Source organism: Equus przewalskii, chromosome 15, assembly GCF_037783145.1.
Source record: "Equus przewalskii isolate Varuska chromosome 15, EquPr2, whole genome shotgun sequence".
Classification (NCBI taxonomy): Eukaryota; Metazoa; Chordata; class Mammalia; order Perissodactyla; family Equidae; genus Equus; species Equus przewalskii.
This window is the reverse complement of record NC_091845.1, coordinates 88,599,865-88,619,914: the sequence shown is the minus strand read 5'-3', so window position 1 is coordinate 88,619,914 and position 20,050 is coordinate 88,599,865. Positions and strand designations below refer to the sequence as shown.

At 49.3% G+C, this 20,050-nt stretch overlaps 1 protein-coding gene across 38 annotated transcripts in view; it reads left to right on the top strand.

Moving 5' to 3' along the window:
• The window catches only part of PLCH1 (phospholipase C eta 1), a 208,780-nt gene that overhangs the window by 165,885 nt on the left and 22,845 nt on the right, over positions 1–20,050 (top strand). For all 38 annotated transcript variants that reach the window (XM_070577695.1, XM_070577717.1, XM_070577700.1 and 35 more), the window contains 2 exons: positions 13,625–13,786; positions 18,999–19,070. In XM_070577695.1, coding sequence (XP_070433796.1) covers positions 13,625–13,786; positions 18,999–19,070 — 234 coding nt within the window. The remainder of the gene's footprint in view (positions 1–13,624; positions 13,787–18,998; positions 19,071–20,050) is intronic.

Below are 20,050 nucleotides of genomic sequence, written 5' to 3'. Positions count from 1 at the left end.
AGGAGTATAGACAGGGTGTGTGCACGTGTGTGTGCAAAGAGCTGCAGGAGTCTTAGGTGGGATGGCGGGAAAGGTCGCTCAGGGAGGCAGCAGGTGGGCAAGACTGGAAAGAAGTAAAGAGTTGCCACGTGAATCCAAGAAGGAGGTTCCAGGCAGAGGGAACAGCCCAGGTCAGAAACAGGATGGGCGGCTCCCCGGCCTTGCCTGGCATTGGGAACAGAGTGGGGGCGGGGCCCTCCCAGCTCTGTTCTCTAACGAGGGATTCAGCCACATCGGAGTTTCTGCTCTTGTGATAGATGCTTTCTGTTGTTGGATTAATTGAATCCTTGAAGCTTCTGCCTCATTGTTTTCTGACTGCAGCCGTAGAGGAGACCTGGCTCGTGACGTGTAAGCCACAGGTAAAGGATGTGTTCGGTGGCCGAGAATCTAATCTCAAGGACAGGATGCTGCCCCCTCATCATGCGGTCCGGCCACCCCCAAACAGGCAGAGGCTGCCCACCGCTGCTGGTCTCCGTAGGTCCTCTAGCGTCAGTGCCCACGTGTCAGCCTCCGATGGCTTTCCTCCTGTGCTGAGAGCTCCAGCCACTGTTTCTTGACCCTCTGGGTCTGGGTTTGGCAGCCCCTCGGGCACAAATGCAGCTCCCTCTGCTGCGTGAACCTCGTGCCATGAACACCAAGCCTGCCGGCAAGTTGAGACGAGCCCTGGCACAGGAGCCTGTAACAGCCCCCCTAGACCGCTGTCAGCCCTGTGCATGTCACACTGGTCACCAGGGGTGTCCCCTCCTCCTTCTGCATCAGCTGCAGAGGCTTCTTTCCTAGTGGCTTGTGTGATGGAGCCGTTGTAAGAGGGATTACGGGCTTGTTGGTTTAAGGCTGCCGTGTTCCTGGAAGGGGTGAGCTGCCTGCTGAGGCCCAGGGCTTGCCCCCAAGATTGGCTCAGAGACTAAACGTCTGCGTGCTGGGTGTGCTGGCAGCCGGGTGAGGGGTGCAAGGGCACTGGGAGGGTGGGGCTGTTTCTAGTTCATGATGCAACTTGAGCCTCCGCCCTGCCGGCAAGGAAGGGGACCAATCGGTTGCTGTCAAAGGTCCTGCACGTGTCATGTCTGCGGACGTGTTTCCCTTGCATTTCAAGGCCTTGTCTTCTGGGAGCTGCTGTTGCTGAGGAGCCTGCTGCTCACTCGCTTGTCTCCCTTGCTGGGCTTCTGTCCTTCCTTCCCGTTCCAGTCGTTCTGTGATTTCACTGTTAGGTGACTAGGAATGTTGACTTCCTGTCAGAGAGCTCAAGTTTTCTTTTGTTCTGGAAAATTCTCAGCCCTTTTTTCCTTTGAATATGTTTCTGTGCAGTTCCTTTAGTCATCTTTTTCTGGAAGTCCCATGAGATTTGTGTTGGGATCTCTCAGTCTATTGTCTGTCACTTAATTCTTCTTTAATATTCTCTTTATCTCTGTGCTCAGTTCTGGTACCATTTATGTGTTTATTTTTCAGTTCGTTAGTTGCCCCTTTGACTGTGTCTGGTCTAGAGTTTATCACAGCTGTTCTTTTAATTTCAGTGACGGTACAGAGTTTGTTATTGGCTCTTTTTCATAGACACCGGTTCTTCTTTTATTTTTGGCTTCTTAGTTTCTTGTTCTTTTTATGGGGCTATTTCTTCATATTTTGGGTGTGTGAACACGCTTATTTTACAGTGAAGCAGTGAATCCCTTTCCACATGTTGATGTTTTGGGCTGTGTCAGCATCGGTTGCCTTGTAGGTTAGAGTTTGGGGTTGAAGGCTCAGTTTTGAGTGCAGCAATCTTCCTTCTGTTCTCTCTCAGTATCCACCCTTCTTGTCTAGTGGCTTTGGGCTTGCTTTCACCGAGCCCTGCGCCTCCCCGCAGCCCTCCTGTGCCTCAGGTTCCTACAGACCTTTGTTGGTGGCTTGGGGCCCTCTGGCCCAGGAGGTGCTGAAGATGCCCCCATCCAGCCAGCAAGCAAACCCACAATTCTGTTGTCATCTTACTCCTGCCTCTTTTGATGTTAGATTGTATATTTCCATAGAGTAGTTCTTTTTAAATGTTTCCTGCAATAAGCAGGGACCCGTTCCAGCTTTCTCTAGTACGTTGGTTCCCTGCTGTGAGACCAGCTCTTGTCTCCACAGCACATGGGGCACCTTTAGTATTATTAAACTGTGAGGTATAAGCTCTTGGCCACTCTGCCTGCTGTGAATGTGGAGCTTGGCTGCATTTATGTTGGCAGTGATCTTCTTTATTTTTATTATTATTATGTTTTTGCTGAGGAAGATTAGCCCTGGGCTAACACCTGTGCCAGTCTTCCTCTGTTTTATATGTGGGATGCTCCCACAGCCATGGCTGATGTAGATCCATGCCCGGGATGCGAACTCGCAAACCCAGGCTGCCGAAGTGGAGCATGCCTAACTTAACCACCAGGCCACGGGGCCAGCCCCTTGTTTATTTTGTTTTTGACCAAGACTACAAGTTTTCTCTTTTTATTTCTTCTACCATTGGAGCAGTGAGGACTTCAAAGCGTGTGTGGATACCGCCCTATGTGTGACCCATGTGTGTGCATGGAGGCACATGCCCAGACTCACATTCATCACAGAGTACTTTTTCTTAAAGTAAATAAAGCGTGGTTGCTCTAGTAAGATTTAAAAATGTGCGCTTAAGCTTGAGAGGAACAGACCTTCTGCTGCTTTCCTGACGCTGTACTATTATTTTTTCCACCTTGGCTAAAGCGGCTTTCACACGCCTGACGTTTGTTAGTGGGGCCCTCACTAAGCACCAGCACCACACTGAGGACTTAACGCACAGGATTTCATCCCTTTCCCATAACAGTGGCAACAGGGCAGAAACTCTCATTTGCAGCTGTTTACAGATGTGGGAAATGGTTGTGAAAGAGGAAGTGATTGATGTCATGGTTAATTCAGGTGAGGAGTGCACGCCGCCCACCCTCACTCTCGGGGGTGGTGGTGTGTGACCCACATGTGTGCCTTTCAGGGAGTTCGTCTAGCTGGAGAGACACATGTACCACAATGGAGGAAGCAACGAGTAACAAACTGAATGACTGGTGTGTGTGTGGGGTTGACCTGGTGGAAGGTGAATTCAGAGGATGAGCCAAGGCCGGGCTGGAGCCCCAGAGCAGGTCAGATGAAATGCTGTGTGCAGTCGCCAAATGCACAGGCTCAGGCCAGAGCCCAGGTTCAGAGCCCGCTGGTACCTGTATGACCTTGAGGAGCTCACCGACCTCTCTGTGCCTCAGTTTCTTTCTTTTTTAAAAAAATTATTTTACTGAAGTCGTATTGGCTTATAACACTGTGTAATTTCAGGTGCACATTATATCAGTTTCTGTGTAGACTGCATCGTGTTCACCACTGATAGTCTAGTTTTTATCTGTTGCCATACATATGTGCCCCTTCACCCCTTGTGCCCTCCCCCCACCCCCTTCCCCTCTGGGAACCACCGATCTGTTCTCTTTGTCCATGTGTTTGTTTATCTTCCACATATGAGTGAAATCATATGGTGTTTGTCCCTCTCTGTCTGGCTTATTTCCCTTAACATAATACCCTCCAGGTCCATCCATGTTGTTGTGAATGGGGCGATTTTATCTTTTTTATGACTGAGTAGTATTCCATTGTATATGTATACACCACATCTTCTTTATCTAGTTATCAGTTGATGGGTACTTGGGTTGCTTCCATGTCTTGGCTATTGTGAATAATGCTGCAGTGAATGTAGGGCTGCGTAAGTCTCTTTGAATTGTTGATTTTAAGTTCTTTGGATAAGTACAGAGTAGTGGAATAGCTGGGTCGTATGGTATTTTGATTTTTGATTTTTGGAGGAATCTCTGTACTGTTTTCTGTAGTGGCTTCCCAGTTTGCATTCCCACCAGCAGTGTATGAGGGTTCTCTTCTCTCCACATCCTTTCCAACATTTGTTGTTTATAGCCATTCTGACAGGTGTAAGGTGATATCTCATTGTAGTTTTGATTTTCATTTCCTTGATGATTAGTGATGTTGAACATCTCTTCATGTACCTGTTGGCCATCTGTATATCTTCTTTGGAAAAATATCTCTTCATATCCTCTGCCCCTTTTTGGATCAGGTAGTTTGCTTTTTTTTTGTTGAGTTGTATAAGTTCTTTATCTATTTTCGAAATTAATCTCTTGTCAGATATATGATTTGCAGATATTTTCTCCCAGTTGATGGGTTGTGTTTTCACTTTGTTCATGGTTTACTTTGCCTTTCAGAAAATTTTTAGTCTTATGTAGTCCCATTTGCTTGTTTTTTCTTTTGTTTCTCTTGCCTGAGTAGACCGTGGTATTTGAAAAGATAGTGCTAAGACTGATGTCAGAGGGTACTGCCTATATTTTCTTCTGAGAGTTTTAGAGTTTCAGATCTTACATTCAACTCTTTAATCCATTTTGAGTTAATTTTTGTGTATGTTGTAAGATAATGGTCTGCTTTCGTTCTTTTGAATGTGGCTGTCCAGTTTTCCCAACACTATTTATTGAAGAGACTTTCCTTTCTCCATTGTATGTTCTTGTCTCCCTTGTCGAAAATTAGCTGTCTGTAGATGTGTGGGTGTATTTCTGGGCTCTCTATTCTGTTCCATTGATCTATGTATCTGTTTTTGTGCCAGTACCATACTGTTTGATTACTGTAGCTTTGTAGTATATTTTGAAATCAGGGATTGTGATACCTCTAGTTTTTTTCTTTTTTTTCTCAGTGTTGCGTCAGCTGTTAGGGGTCTGTTGTCATTCCTTGTAAATTTTAGGATCCTTTTTCTATTTCTGATTTCTTTGTTCTATGTCATGGGGATTATAATTGGGATTGCATAGGATCTGTAGATTGCTTTAGGTAATAGGGACATTTTAACTATGTTTATTCATATAGTCTGTAAGCATGGAATTTCTTTCCATTTCTTTATGGCTTCTTCAATGACTCTTAATAATGTCTTATAGTTTTCAGTGTATAGTTCTTTCATCTGCTTGGTTAAATTTATTCCTAGATATTTTATTCTTTTTGTTGCTATTGTAAATGGGATTGTATTCTTGATTTTTATTTCTGCTAGTTCGCTATTCTTGTATAGAAATGCAATGACTTTTTTCTTTTTCTGAGGAAGATTCATCCTGAGCTAACATCTGTTGCCAGTCTTCCTCTCTTTTTGTATGTGAGCTACCGCTACAGCATGGCCACTGACAGATGAGTGGTATAGGTCATGCTTGGGAACCAAACCTGGGCCAGCAAAGCACAGTGTACTGAATTTAACCACTAAGCTACCAGGACTGGCCCACTACTCATTTTTGTAAGTTGACTTTGTATCCTGCAACTTTGCTGTAGTTGTTGATTATTTCTATAGTTTTCTGGTGGATTCTTTAGGGTTTTCTATGTATAGAATCACATCCACAAGTAGTGAGAGTTTCACTTCTTCCTTCCCAATTTGGATACTTTTTATGTCTCTTTCTTGCCTAATTGTTCTGGCCCAAACCTCCAGGACTAGGGTAAATAAGAGTGGTGAGAGTAGGCACCCTTGTCTTGTTCCTGTTCTCAGAGGGACAGATTTCAGTTTTTCCCCATTAAGTATAATGTTGGCTGTGGGTTTATCATATAAGGCCTTTATTATGCTGAGGATCTTTCCTTCTATATCCATTTTATTGAGAGTTTTTTTTTTTTAATCACATATGGATGTTGGGTCTTGCCAAATTCTTTCTCTGCCTCTATTGAGATGATCATGTGACTTTTATTCCTTATTTTGTTAATTTGGTGTATCACATTGATTGATTTGTGGATGTTGAACCATCCCTGTGTCCCTGGTATAAATCACACTAGATCATGGAATATGATCCTTTTAATGTATTGCTGTATTCAATTTGCTAATATTTTGTTTAGGATTTTTGCATCTGTGTTCATCAGTGATATTGGCCTGTACTGCTATGAATTTCCCTCTTAGGACCACTTTCCCTCTATGAGTTGATATGGTGTGTTTTCATTTTCATTTGTTTCCAGGTATTTTTTTATTTCTCTTTGGAGTTCTTCATTGATCCATTGGTTGCTCAGTAGCATTTTGTTTAGTTTCCACATATTTGTGACTTTCCCAGCTTTTTTCTTGTAGTTGCTTTCTAGTTTCATAGCAATATGGTTGGAAAAGGTGCTTGATATGATTTCAGTCTTCTTAAATTTATTGAGCCTTGCCTTGTTTTCCAAAATACAGTCTATCTTTGAGAATGTTCCATGTGCACTGGAGAAGAATTTGTTTTCTGCTGTTTTTGGATGGAAGGGTTTATTTATATTAAGTCCATCTGGGCTAGTGTTTCGTTTAAGGCCACTCTTTCCTTATTGACTTTCTGTCCAGAGGATCTATCCACTGATGTAAGTGGGGTGTTGAGATCTCCTTCCATTATTGTGTTGCTGTCAATTTCTCCCTTTAGGTCTGTTAGTAGTTGCTTTATGTCCTCTGGTGCTCCTGTGTCAGGTGCATATATATGCGTACGTGTTATGTCCTTGGTGGAATGTCCCTTTTTCATTATATACAGCCCCTCTTCTCTCATTGTCTTTTTTATCTAGAAGTCTGCTTTGTCTGATACAGTTGTGGGAAAACCTGCTTTCTTCTGCTTGCCATTTGCTTGGAGTATCATCTTCCATCCCTTCACTCTGAGCCTATGTTTGTCTTAAGAGCTGTGTTTCCTGGAGGCAGTATGTTGTTCGGTTTTGTTTTTTAATCCATCCAGCCGCTCTGTGTCTTTTGATTGGAGAATTCAATCCATTTACATTTAGAGTGATTATTGATATATGAGGGCTTAATACTAACCATTTTATCTCTTGGTTTCTGGTTATTCTGTATTTCCATTGTTTCTCTTCTCTTGTATTTCTGACGGCCATTTTAGTTTGGTGGTTTTCTGTGATGGTTATCTCAGTTTTCTCTTTATTTATGAATTGTGGCTCTGCTCTGACTTTTTGTTTAGTGGTTACCATGAGGTTTGTATAAGAGATCTCATAGATGAGATAGTCTGTTTTCTGATAGCCTCTTATCTCCGTTAGCCTAAGCAGGTTCCCTCCGTTTCCTCTTCTCCTTCTGAGTTATTGTTGTCTCAAATTACTCAGTGTTGTATTGTGAGTTTGTGACTAAGTTGAAGTGTTTATAGTTATTTTTGATGCTTTCCTTCCCTTCATCTTTTAAGTTAGAATTAAATGTTTGCTAACCTGTTCTGGTAGAGAGCTGCAATTCTCTGATTTTGTCTGTTTATCTCCTTGCTCAAAGCTTTGTAAACCTTTGCTTTTTTGTTTCAGGTATGAGGGCATCCTTGGTCATCTCTTGTAAGGAAAGTCTAGTGGTGATGAACTCCCTCAGCTTTTGTTTATCTGGGAAAGTTTTTATTTCTCCATTGTATCTGAAGGATAATTTCACTGGATAGTATATTCTTGGTTGAAAATTTTTGTCTTTCAGAATTTTGAATATATGACTCCATTCTCTCCTAGCCCATAAGGCTTCTGCTGAGAAATCTGCTGAAAGTTTATGTAAGTTATTTTCTTCTGCCTTGCTGCCCTTAATATTTTTCTTTGTCATTGGTTTTTACCAGTTTTACTATTATATGCCTTGGGGAAGGTCTTTTTGCACTGATGTAGTTAGGAGTTCTGTTGGCTTCATGTACTTGTAAGTCCAGTTTCTTCCCCAGGTTTGGGAAGTTCTCTTCCGAAAAAGCTCTCTCGTCTTTTCTCCCTTTCTTCTCCCTCTGGAATACATATAATCATTATATTGTTTTTCCTAATTGAGTTGGATATTTCTTGAAGAACTTCCTCAGTTTTTAAAAAAATCTTCATTCTCTCTTCTCCATCTGAAGCATTTCTGTATTTCTATTCTCTAAATCACTAATTCTGTCCTCCATAACATCACCTCTATTTTTTAAGGATTCTAGATTATTTTTCATGTCATTAATTATCTTCTTCCTTTCCAGAATTTGTTTGGTTTATTGTTTTTAGATTTCAATCTCTCTGCTTGTTAATTTTATTCCTGAGCTCATTGAACTTTTTGTGTTGTCTTTATGACAACTATTTTGAATTCTGTCATTTAGATTGTCATCTTCTGTGACTTCAGGACTGGTTTCTGGAGACCTGTCATTTTCCTTCTGCTCTGAAGTGTTACTGTAGTTCTTCTGCTCCTTGATGCATTGATCCTCTGTTGGCGCATTTGTGGTAGTATCAGGTTGCAGATACCACCTGCCACTGCTGTGGGGGCCAGGTGCTATGTTCCTGATTCTGCCCCATCTGCTTGTGGCTGTGCTGGTTCTGCTGTGCATTTGCATGGGCTGGCTGCAGTTGCTCAGCAGGTCGTGTTCATGCAGGCAGGGCCTCTCTTCTTGGTGGATGGGCTGCCTTTGCATGGGTGGGGCTGCTGGCCTCACAGGCAAGTCTGGTTGGGCTGCCGTGCTTGGCAGGTAGGGTGCCTTCATGCAGGCTGAGCTGCCACCCTTTGATGAGGAGCGTTTGCCCAGGTGGGGCTGCCACGGTAGTTGGTGCTTCTGCAGGTCAGGCTGCACCTCTCAATGTGTTCATGTGCAGGCTGAGGTGTCCCCACCTCCACTCATAGAAGTGCCGGCCACTATGTGAGGATCCAACCACCTGCATTGCTGCCACCAGGGAGGGGGAGGGGTGCACTCACCTTGTTCCCCTACCTCCCGGGATCCAGTCCACCCGCTGTCAGCTGCATGGCTGGTGGGTCTCTCAGACATCCTGTTGTGCTGTGTGGGATTCCTCTTGGTTAATGGATGTCTGTTTAGTTGTAACTTAGAGGGGAGAGACAAAAGGAACAGCTCACTCTGCCATGATGCTGGCATCACTCCTCCACAGTGCTGTGCCTCGGTTTCTTTATCCTCATCTTCTAAATGGACATTAAAATAATGCTTCAGAATGTGGCTGCAGCTTCTCTGCCTGACTCCACCTTCGTAAGTCACATTACCTTCCTGGGATGGAGCTGTCCCTGTTAGCTCTGCACTGTGGGGAACATGTCCTCTCCTGGCTGAAATGGATGCCTGACCTCAAGGAGGGCAGGTGTGCAGTCCTGGGGTGCCCTTGACCTTGCACAAGCACATGGTGTGATAGGCCATCATATCTTGAGCATCCCGAAGCCCAAAAATCTCTCTCCTGATCTCCCTGAGGACCAATTAAAGGCACTCTTGCTATTTTAAGACACCTTGAGACAGAAAGGATCACGATCCTAAATTCTGTCTGATTTTTACTGACAGCAACTGAGTCAACAGTCTCTGTGATGTGGGAATAAGCGATTTGTCCCCATTGGAGCACAAGTCCCTCTTGTCCTCTCTGCCATGATTGCATAAATTTGACTTTTCATGTACTAAAGCACAAAATCATTATTTAACTTAAAAAAAGGAGGAAGATTATCATGAGGGCTCAGTAAGTTCAAACCCTGTGAAGAACAGTGCCTGGCATGTGGTTTGTGCTCAGCAATCATCAGACACCATCGGGAACAAGGACCTACTCGGTTGTCATAACAGGGGTCCTGAGCAGTGGTGTTTTCAGGGGGCTGTCAGAGTAGGCAGGACGGGGAGGGACGTATGGACCTGAGCCTGAGGGCAGCTGCCCTGCAGCACGACACCCTCAGGTCAGGGCTCTGGGAGCTCTGGGCCTCATGCGGGAAGCTGACCTGTCCATTGTTCCTCCTGACTCTGGACTCCAGCCTAGAGGGAGAAGGACGTTGGGGCAGGTGATATGTTCCACTGTCTTGTTTTCATTTTGTTAAAGCAAATTCCTCAACCTGGGCTGTACACAGGGATGACAGGAGAGCTTTCAGAACTTCCAGTGCCCAGGTCCCGGCCCAGAGATTCCCGTGTTCCTGGTCCAGGGTGTGGCCTGGGGCTTCCAGCATGTGCAGAGGTGGGGCCTCTGTGCGAGAGGGCCCCTCCCTCGAGGGCAGCCCTCCAGCCCTGCTGCGCTCTCTCCTGCTGCTGCCCAGCCTACGCTGGGGGCTGTGGCTCGGGAAGCCCTCTGCCTTGCTTCCCTGGGATCCTTTTATTTCAGGCTGGAGACCAAACAAGAGTGTGTTTGTGTTTATTTACCCGTGGTGGGTGCTCCTGGATCCCATTTACCTCTCAGAAACGGAACTGGCCACCCTGAGGGTGTGTCTGGTGGGGACTCTCCCCACGTTGAAGGGTTGCCCCCCTCCCCTACACCCCTGCTGTGGCATCCTCTCTCCCACTGGCTCAGGACAAAGGAGCATGATGCTCCGTGTCCAATTGTGGTCACTGCTGCAGCTGCACATGGATGGCAGGCTGCGAGCTCCAGTGTCTGTCTAGGTTCCTTCTTTGCTGTGTGGTTCCAGAACTCAGCGATAACGTATTAGTGAAACCTTAGCCACACGTTTATTTGTCCCTGGTGGCTAATTTTCTCATGCTGTAAATCACAGAGAAGAGAAAGACCCACCAGCAGAAATTTCATTCCTCCAGCAACTCCCAGTGTTCAGTGGATGTGAAGTGAATAATTATAGCTTTGTATTAAGCATTTGTTATTTCACCAGCACCCACCATCTGGCTCCATATTTTTGTCTGTGCTTTGCTGATGGGGTGTCTGGACGTGGTGGCTACAGTTCATCACGGTCTCTGGCTTGTCCCGTGGCCTGAGCCAGGAAGGAGCTGATGGTCATGTGGCATGTGGCATGTGCCCTGGGTGCTGCCATCTCTGTTTGTCAGTCTCTGGGTCGCTTGATCAAATGCATTGGGCGTTTGAGACCTGGAGCTCTTTTCTTGGAGTCCCTGCTGACCTGTGAAACCTGCTGTTTCCTGCAGAGGGATTGTGGCTGTGTATTTCCCAGCCGTCGTATAGGAGTAATGGGTGTTTAAAATATGCACCTGCTCTGATTCATTGGTCTCCAGAGGTTCTCCTTTACTGTGACAGCCTCAAGGGGCTGGCTGCAGCATTGCGTGCAGACACAGACCTGGAGCTCTGGGCTGGAAGCCTTGGGTTCAAGTCCTGGGTCAGCCGCTTCTTTGGCATGCATGTCTGGACAGTCTTCCTGCCTATGTGTTACTATGAGTAAAATCTGGAGAGTCATAGTGCTGCCTTGAAGGGCGTTGGGCGGCTCAGGTGCAGCGTTACTGGAAGGCACTCTGCGGACTCAGCACGGGGGAGGCTTGGCTGCCTCTCCTGCACACACGCAAACGCACACATGTGCACATGCCCACACCTGTGCTCTTTTCTCCACGTGTTCCCATGTTAACAGTCTCTCCGTGCTCTGGCTCACGTGGGAATGCTGTCACTCGACCCTTTGCTGGATGGTCAGTGCATATTCGTGGTGGTGGGTTGATTTGTGGCCACAGAAGACATGTCCAAGTCCTGCCCTAGCACCCATGACCATGACCTTATTTGGAAAAAGAACCTTTGCAGATGTAATTAATAATTAAGTTAAGGGTCTCAAGATGAGCTCATCCCGGAGTAGCCTGGTGGCCCTAAAAGTCCAGTAACAAGTGTCCTCGTGAGAGGAGGGTCAGACGGATGAAAGAGGGACACAGAAGGCAGCCATGGGAGGTCCTCTGCCGTGCGCCCCCTGGGTGCTGGGGGCTGCCAGAAACGGAAAGAAGCCAGGAAGGAGCTTTCCCAGGGCTTCAGCAGGAGCCCAGCCCTACCAATGCCTGGACTTGTGATCCTGCCTCCAGAACTTCAAGAGGACGAGTTTCTGCTGCTTTAAGAGGCAGGTCATGGTAGTTTGTGACAGCAGCGATGGGAGACTGACACATGTCTTCAAGGCTTGGCCCAGGTGTCATCTGCTCCTGGGAGTCTCTCCTGCACTCCAGGGCTGGGCAGGTGGCCCCCTGTACCCCGATGTCTGCTTGCTGCTGCTTGTGATTGTCCACTGACCTGTGTGTCTGCACTGTGACACCGAGGGTTCTGGGATGGTGGGTTGAGCCTCATTCATGTTTCTCACTGGACATGTGGCAGCTCAATGTGTGTGTGTTTTATGCAAGGCAAACTTTGCTCTCGCCCTCTCATCTTCGTTGAATCCACCCCGGCACATCGGCCTGGCTCTCAGCGCCTGTCAGGGGAGCTGGTGTGTCTGTCCTTTTCTCTGGGGCGCTGTCCCCTGTCTGCACATGCTGCAGGTTCAGACACTCCTCCACGTGGCAGCTTGGCAGCTCCACGCCTGCCCCCAGAGTCCTCCTCCAGCTTCACCCTCATCACTCTCCTCCTGTGCCTCTGCCCTCAGAAACTCAGCCTGTTCTGTGTCCACGGAACACACTTTACCAACGCGGAGCCTGCACTGGGTTGAGGATGACGGGAGGGCCCTGCCCTTGGTCGCTGGTGGGGTCTCACTCACCAGCTGTGCCAGTTGCCCTGCCTCTCCTTGAGGCCATTTCGGTCATTCGGGCAGGAAGGCCAGGCCGTGTTCCTTCTCAGAACCGTGGCTGAGCCGGCCATGCAGACGGAAGTGCTGCTTGGGGACACGCCTTTGTCAGCTTCAGGGGCTGTCTGCTCCTGAGGTCAAGGGCCAGCCCTCTTCCATCTCTGCATCTCCCTCAGGACCCCGGCCTTGTTCACCAGGCATTAACAATATTCCCGCGTGTGATGCTCACACAGGCAGTTCGGCCCCGTCCGCATCTCCCTTTGGGCGTTTACATTACTGGTTCTTACAAAATTTTGTGAAAGTGAATCCATTAACTAGAAAGCTGCCCCTTCTGTGGGGTTTAATAGGGTCAAGTCTGTCTCTTGTAACCGACTTGCCAGTGGAGACACGGCCTGAGGCTCTGTGTGAGGAATACGGGCTGTTCTTGTGGAGGAGCCCTCCTCCCCTTGCCTTCGGGGGTGGCCCTGGGCAGGTGGCTGGAGACTTTGCAGGAAGGTGTGGACGTGGGAGGTGAGAGGGTGGTTGAGCTGTGAGCAGAGCCAGCCTTTGGGTTCACGCCGAACAAGGTGGCTAAGAGGCTGTGCTGAGCAGACTTAGGAAACCTGTGTCCCTCCATCCCCTAGAAATTGCCTGCGTCGTCATCTAGATATGGGCACACTTTTGTCCTCAGATACTTTGTCTGAAGTTAGCTGTGACCTTAAGTGATGTGATGACGCGTCATCAGTGGTTCTTTCTACTTAGGCAGTGAGCTCAGAGGAAGGACGTGGGTTTTCTCTTAGGATAGTCCTCAGCTCCAGAGGTTTCCATAGCATTCTTCTCCCCTCAGTGAAGGAAGTGGTTGGTTTTAAATGGTGTCTTTTGCTCAGATCTGCCCATTTGGACAGAGAAAACCTGGCCCCAGACGCTCTGGCCGCCCCCCTTCCGTTGAAGTAGGGAGCAGGGTCCTGGGAACAGTGTCGGGGCCTTGCCGGAGTCCTGCTTGGTGACTTGCTGACTTCGAGACCTTGAGCAGCGCAGTCTCTCTGAGCGAAAGATTCTCCATCTCTGAGATGGAAATGGTACTGAGACCTCATAGGGTCTCGAGGGCAGATGCAGCACCGCGATCCCTGACTGTGGAACTGGGGTGTGTGCAGGAAGGAGCAAAACGGCACAGTGAGCTTACGTTCTTGCAGGTGACTGAGAGGGAATTGAACCATAGAAGCGATGTTGGCCTGAATAAGGGTGTTCTGATGGGCTCTCTGTCTGTAAGGAAAATTATTTCCATTGCTTGATTCTTTGCAGAATAACGGAACTACTGAGCATCAGGTGGAATCGTTCATCAGGAAAAAACTGGAGTCGCTGTTAAAAGAATCTCAAATTCGAGACAAAGAAGATCCTGACAGTTTCACGGTGCGGGCTCTGCTGAAGGCCACGCATGAAGGCCTGAACGCACACCTGACACAGGTACCAGCCTCGTGCCCGGGAAAGGGGGCGCCTCCTGCTTCCCAGCATTTACTGTCTACGCAGGGCTCCTCCAGTTCTTCCATTTCTGCCCTCAAGTCGCTTGAGACATGAAAACATCCTATCGCAAAAGGATGTGAGAAAGAGCTGACAGTTGGATGGGCGGGTGAAAATGACAGACAGCCAGGGCCCCAGATGCCCCCTCCCCCTGCCAGGCGCGCTCAAGTGAGCTGGAGGCTGGAGCCACCAGCACTTTGCCCACCTCTCTCTCCGCATTTGGCCCGCCTCCACCACTGGGGTCCGCCCCCATGCCACAGATCAGTCCCAGAGCCCCAGGGTCAGCCTCCACGCCTCGGAGCCTCATGTCCTGAGCAGGGCTGCCCTCTGTCTGCTCCTCTTCTTCTTGGTGGCCATATCCTGGGCTGGCCGGTGTTGGCTTCCAGCTCTACTAGCCCCGCGTGCCCCGTCTGGTCTGCACCCTGCCATAGGCCTAGTGCCCTGAAATGTAGATCTGACCCTGTCACTCTGCTGCTCAGCACCTTCAGGGCTTCCCGTTGTGCTTGGGATAAATTACAGGCTCTGTAACCAGGCTTTTGGGGACCTCAGTGAGTTATATCCTTGCCTCTCCACTCTCAGATTCCCTATTTCCCTCACACTGCCTCCCGTTGTTCCACTGGCCCTAACTGTGCACGTGCTTGATCTCACATTCGGTTCTCTTGCCCAGAGCACTCCCAGCCTACCTTTCTTCTGGGTAACTCCTGCTTAGTCTTCTAAATTCCAGCTTCAATGCAGTGTCCTAAATGAGTCCTACCTTGACTCCTGGCTTAGGTTAACTGTCCCCTCTCTGTTGTCCATGGCAGCTTGTTGTAGCTTCTCTTTTCTGGAGGTTTGTTTGTTTGTTTTTGCTGAGGAAGATGTGCCTGTGCCAACACCTGTATCAGTCTTTCTCTATTTTGTATGTGGGTCGACACCACAGCGTGGCTGATGAGTGGTATAGGTCTGAGCCCTGGATCTGAACCCCGGCTGTTGAAGTAGATTGTGCCTAACTGAACCACTAGGCCATAGGCTGCCCTGGACTTTTTTAAAAACAAGCTTGCACTTATTTGCTCAATGTCTATCTTCCCAGCTTTCCTATGAATTCCGTGAAGACGGGAGCCGCGTCCCTCTCGATGACCATTGCTGTTCTGGCTTGCACGGTGCTTGGGACTCAGTGAGACCTTCATAAACCATCATCAAATGAACGGGCGCATTGGGCTCTGGCTGAGGTTTCTGCTCAGCTTTCTGATGAAAATATTATAGCTGGGCCAGGAAAAGGGAGAGCCAGTTAACTGATGGTCTCGTTGGAGGGCCCTGGGGCATCTGTTCTTGCCCAGAGGAGATCCGTGCACCCCTGGCTCAGCTCATGGCAGCCTTTCCTGCCACTGTCTCTGATCTTGGGCTGAGGGATCCCCAGGCGGAGGGAAGACCCTACGGGGGAGACTACCCAGTGGTGGGGCTTGCTCTCTGGACCCCGCAGAAGTCCAACTGTTCAGCCACTCACTGTTCCTCAGGTCTGTTGAGTTTCAAATAGAAAACCCAATTCCAAGTGGCTTAAATAATGGAGAAGAGCGTTGCACTGGGTCAGTGGCAGGTTCACATGCAGAGCGGCCTCCAGGGTGACCTGGTCCAGAGGTGCAGCAGGGCCTCAGAGGCCTGTCTTTCTGCCCTGCCCCCACATGCCAGGGTCCTCCATGTTGTCTGGCCCTTCCCTGGTGGCTGTAGGGCGACTGCCAACAGGTCATGAGCTGCTGTGTCCTTGTGCAGATCCAGAGAGGGTGGAGCACGGGCTCCCCATCCAGCACTCCAGCTCGTGCTGAGCCCTGGTAGACGGTGTAGCTACTGTGCCCCCCAAGCTGGTCACGCGTCCTTCCTGGAGTAGCAGTCAGGCAAAGTCCAGGGTTTTGCTGCTGATGCCAGCGAGAACTCAGCCCTGGACCTGGTGCCTAAGCCAGGCCTCTGAAACTGCACGTGAGAGGAGAAGAGGGCATGAGGGCACCCAGCGTGTCCACCCCCCCCCCCGCCCCGTTCATCCTGCAGTTCTGAGTTTTTTTAAAAGTTTCAGTAAATAGCAATAAGCACCCAACCCCTGCCAATTTGTTTCACCCATGCGAATGTCTGTGACTTCACCCGTGGTTAGTCCAGCTTCCTTTCTGCTGCTAGTCCTTGGTGAGCTCTCCAGTCTGGGCCAGTCACCTCCCCTTATGTCCTGTGGAGTCTTTGCTCCGTCCTGGATCATCCAGTTGCAGGTGCCACAGCAGGTCTGGGAGAGTCTTGAAGAAATGCAGGAGGCACATCTTGCTTTCGCTGTTCGTGGACGAGATCCTAGCAGTCGTCCCCATCAGGGGGAGACCGGGGCCGCAAGAGCTCAGAGATGTGTGAGGCAGACTCATCGCTTTTCTTACTTGTTACTTTCCCTTAAGTCTGGGCGGTGGCATGGATGCATTAGCCCTGCTGTGGTATTGGTTTGTAAAGGGTGGTTCTGGTTCAACAGGCGAGTGAAGACCGTCTGTGTCAGATGTGTGTGGGCGCTTCTGTCTGGGGCTGAGAGCTCAGGGTGGCTTGTAGCTCCGCTGCCTCCTCTCCGGGCCATGGCTCGGTGCTCTGGCACCCTGTGCTGCTGTCCGTCCTTTCCCTGGAGAGCCTGCAGAGAGTGAGGGTGAGGCTCCCATCCCTTGGGCCCGAAGAGCATAGCAGACCCTGAAGGATGCTGCCTTCCAGGAGGTTCGAGTCTGCTCCTTCCTTTGCATCCCGGTGGCAGCTGTCTGGATGCCATAACTGTTCCCTGACTGGACATTTCCAGCCCCCACTGTCCTGCCCTCTCTAGTCCCCCATCTGTACGACCCACTGCCACAGTGGTATTCCAGAAATGTGCATCTGACCATGTCATTCTCCTGTTTTAAACCATTCAAAGGCGCATCATAACTTGGGGGATAGAGTTCAAATTCCAGGATATAGCCCAAAAGATCCTTTTGCCATGTTACAGCCCCAGCTCCGACTCGTCCGCCCATGTGCAGGTGTGCAGCACGTGCACTCCACAGTCTTTGTTTCCTGGAAGGCACCTGGTCCTCAGCTCTGGCTTTGTGTCGGCTCCTTGTTGCGGCTTGCTTCTTCTGCCTCCTCACTCATGTAGATAACATCCACCAGCTTCCAGCTCCAGCTTTCATATCACATCCCCTTGGCAGGCGTCCTTGACCCTCAAGTCTGGGTCGGTGGTGTTTCTGGGCCATCCCGCAGGGCCCGGAGCCTCCCCGTCATGCCCTTCTTCAGTGTCTTCTGATCACTGGCTCTGCCCTTAGACTGCAGCCCAGCGTGGACAGTCTGCTCTCGCTGTCACCCTTGTATTCGTGCCAAGTTCCCAGCACCTCGTCTGACCCGTGACTTCAGTGAGGGATGTGGTACTGAAAGGGGTCCGGAGCCGGAGGGATCAGGGAGGGGAGAGAGCCAGAGTGGAGGCAGCTACACAGGGCCCCTGTGTTGTCACCAGCTGGCTGGGCAGCCCTGGGCGTGCCGTCTCACTTCACTCTGCTTCAGCCTTTTCTGTCTGTGAGGTCGGGGTTTCATCATCCTTACATCCGGGGTGGCCGTGTGTGTTAAGTGAGAGTATATGTTGCATGTCACCCTCAGGACAGAGCAGGTGCACACTGAGGAGGATGACCCTCCACCTCACTGCCTGGGGCAGCCCTGCCTTACTGTCCCAGCGTGGTTACTCACCCCACTCTTAAAAAGGCCCTGTTTTAGACAATAGGTGACGTGATCTCCTTACCACCTGATGGGCTATCAGAAGTAGAAAGGAACTCAGAAGTCAGTTGGCCTGTTCTTCCCTCGTTTCACAGAAGAGAAAACTGAGGTCCAGAGAAGGGGCTTCTGGAGGACGTCAGCTCCTTGGAGGCAGCACTGGGTCTCCTGGCCTGGGGAGCAGTCTACTTCTGTGGCCACATCTGGTGACTTAATTCCAGGGACTTTGAACAATTCACGATTGGCTTTAATAAATCTTCAGAGGCCATCAATACACGTAAACCAGTCAACTACATTCCCCTGTGACTCCTACCCCAACCCTGCCAGCATTTTCTGAGCTCCCTCCTTCCCAGCTCCTTCTCAGTTCCCACTCCCCACCCGAATTGCATCTTTTTTTTTTTGGGAGGAATATCGTTGCTGAGCTAACATCTGTGCCCATCTTCCTCTATTCTCTATGTGGGATGCTGCCACGCGTGGCCTGACGAGCATGGTGTAGGTCTGTGCCGAGGATCTGAACCTGTGAACCCCAGGCCACCAAAGCGGAGTGCACAAACTTAACCACTGCACCACCAGGCTGGCCCCCTGAATGGCATTGTTGATGAGCCTCCATGCATATGTGGAGACGCCCTCCCTGACTTTGGATTCCATGTGGTTTTGCTTGCCTGTGTCGACTCCATTTGTTGCTTCTCTCTGTCTGTTGGGAGCTCCTGAGAGGGCAGGCGCCATGCTCTCCCTACACCAGGTCGTGCAGGGACCACCTGACATGCGCATCAGGATGACAGTGGAATGAGGGTCTGAACCCTGGTGGCCTTTCTGTCCCCGAGTGAGACACAGGCTTGCACAGGGAGCGCTCCAACCTGGAAAACTAACCCAGTGAGGGCAATTCAGAGGCTGTAACCCCTCCTCCCAGGGCTGCAACAGAGGGGGTGATACCAGGAAACAGAGGGCTTTGCTGTGGTTTACTTAAATAAGCAAACACAACGACTTAGTACCTCATAGATGGGTTTGGGTTTTGTCTATTTTGAATGTTTTAAAATCCCAAACAGCAGATTCAGTGAATGTGGGGACTTGCCTTATTCGGCACAGCTGGCGCTGAAGGATGCCCATCTTCCACATTTACATCTCCTTTGACCTAAGACGGTTTGTCCCAACTCAGGCTCTCAAGGATTCATCCTGTGGGGTGGGCGCTGCCCCCAGGCCTGGAACCCGCCCTGGGGAGCCGTGGTGGGTGCTGTGTCCAGGCGGTTGCCCAGGCCTCTCCACGCCAGTGTCCTCTTTCAACCAACTCAGCTGCCTTGAGGGGGCGGGTGGAGCAGGAGGAGGTGAGGGGGACCGCCTGCTTTCCACCGAGAGGCAGAGGGAGGGTCCCGCCGTTCCACCAGATCTAAGGGAGACTCAAGAGCAGAGGATAAAAACACTCACATTTACTTTGTTTACGCAGCACCCAGATGTGAAGGAAAGTGGGAAGAAATCGCACGGACGATCCCTCATGACCAACTTTGGGAAATACAAGGTAGGAGCTGGGGTGATGAGTGTGCGCAATTCAGTTAATGCAGCGACCTGGGGGAACAGGAGAAGATCATCGTGACCCTGGGATAAGGGAAGATTTCCAGACAGGATGCCAGAAAAGGAAAAGCTTGATCATTAAGCTACTTTAACAGTTGAGAACTTCTGTTCATCAAACATGTCAGTAAAAGCACACCCAACAAAGGACTTAATTCTGAATTCATAAAGAATTCCTACAAATCACTAAAAATCACAAGCATCCTGATTTTTTAAAAAATGGGCAACTTAATGACACTTCATAAAAGAAGGTCTCCAGATGGCCAACTCGGAAAAGCCGCTTGCCTTCTCTATCATCTGGGAAGTGCCAGTCAAAATGGCAACAAGGGCCCACATCTGCCTGCCACGGTTGCAACCACAAGGAGACTGACAGCAGCAGGCACTGAAGACGGGAGCTGGGGCCTGCATGGCTAAAGGGAACGCGTGTGAGCAGCTGCTTTGGCGCCTGCTCCACAGGATCCGCTGAGGCTGCACCGGGTGTTGCCTTACCAGCCGCATGGTTAGGTGTGTGTCATGGGACCAAGACAACAGTATTCATGGTGGCATCATTTGTAATAGGACAAGCAGGAAACAGTTCAAACTGTGGTGTATCCACATAAGGGACTATATTAATCACCAATGAGAATGACAAAATTACAGCTACGTGCAACAAAACAATCTTTGTAACATGCCATTGAGCAGGAGAAGTCGGGCCCAAGAGAATACACTCAGTTTTATTCCATTTATATGAAGCTCAAAACAGGCAAAAAGAATCTCTGGTGTAGAAGTTAGGGTAGAGTTGCCTGAGGGGAGAAGAGATGACTGATGGGAGAATCAGGTTCCCGTTTCCTTACCTGGGGGTTTCACTGCCGGAAGGTCCCCATGAGCAGTGAGGGTGGTGTGCTTCTGTACACGTGTGTCACTAGACTTCACTAACAAGATAAAACGTGT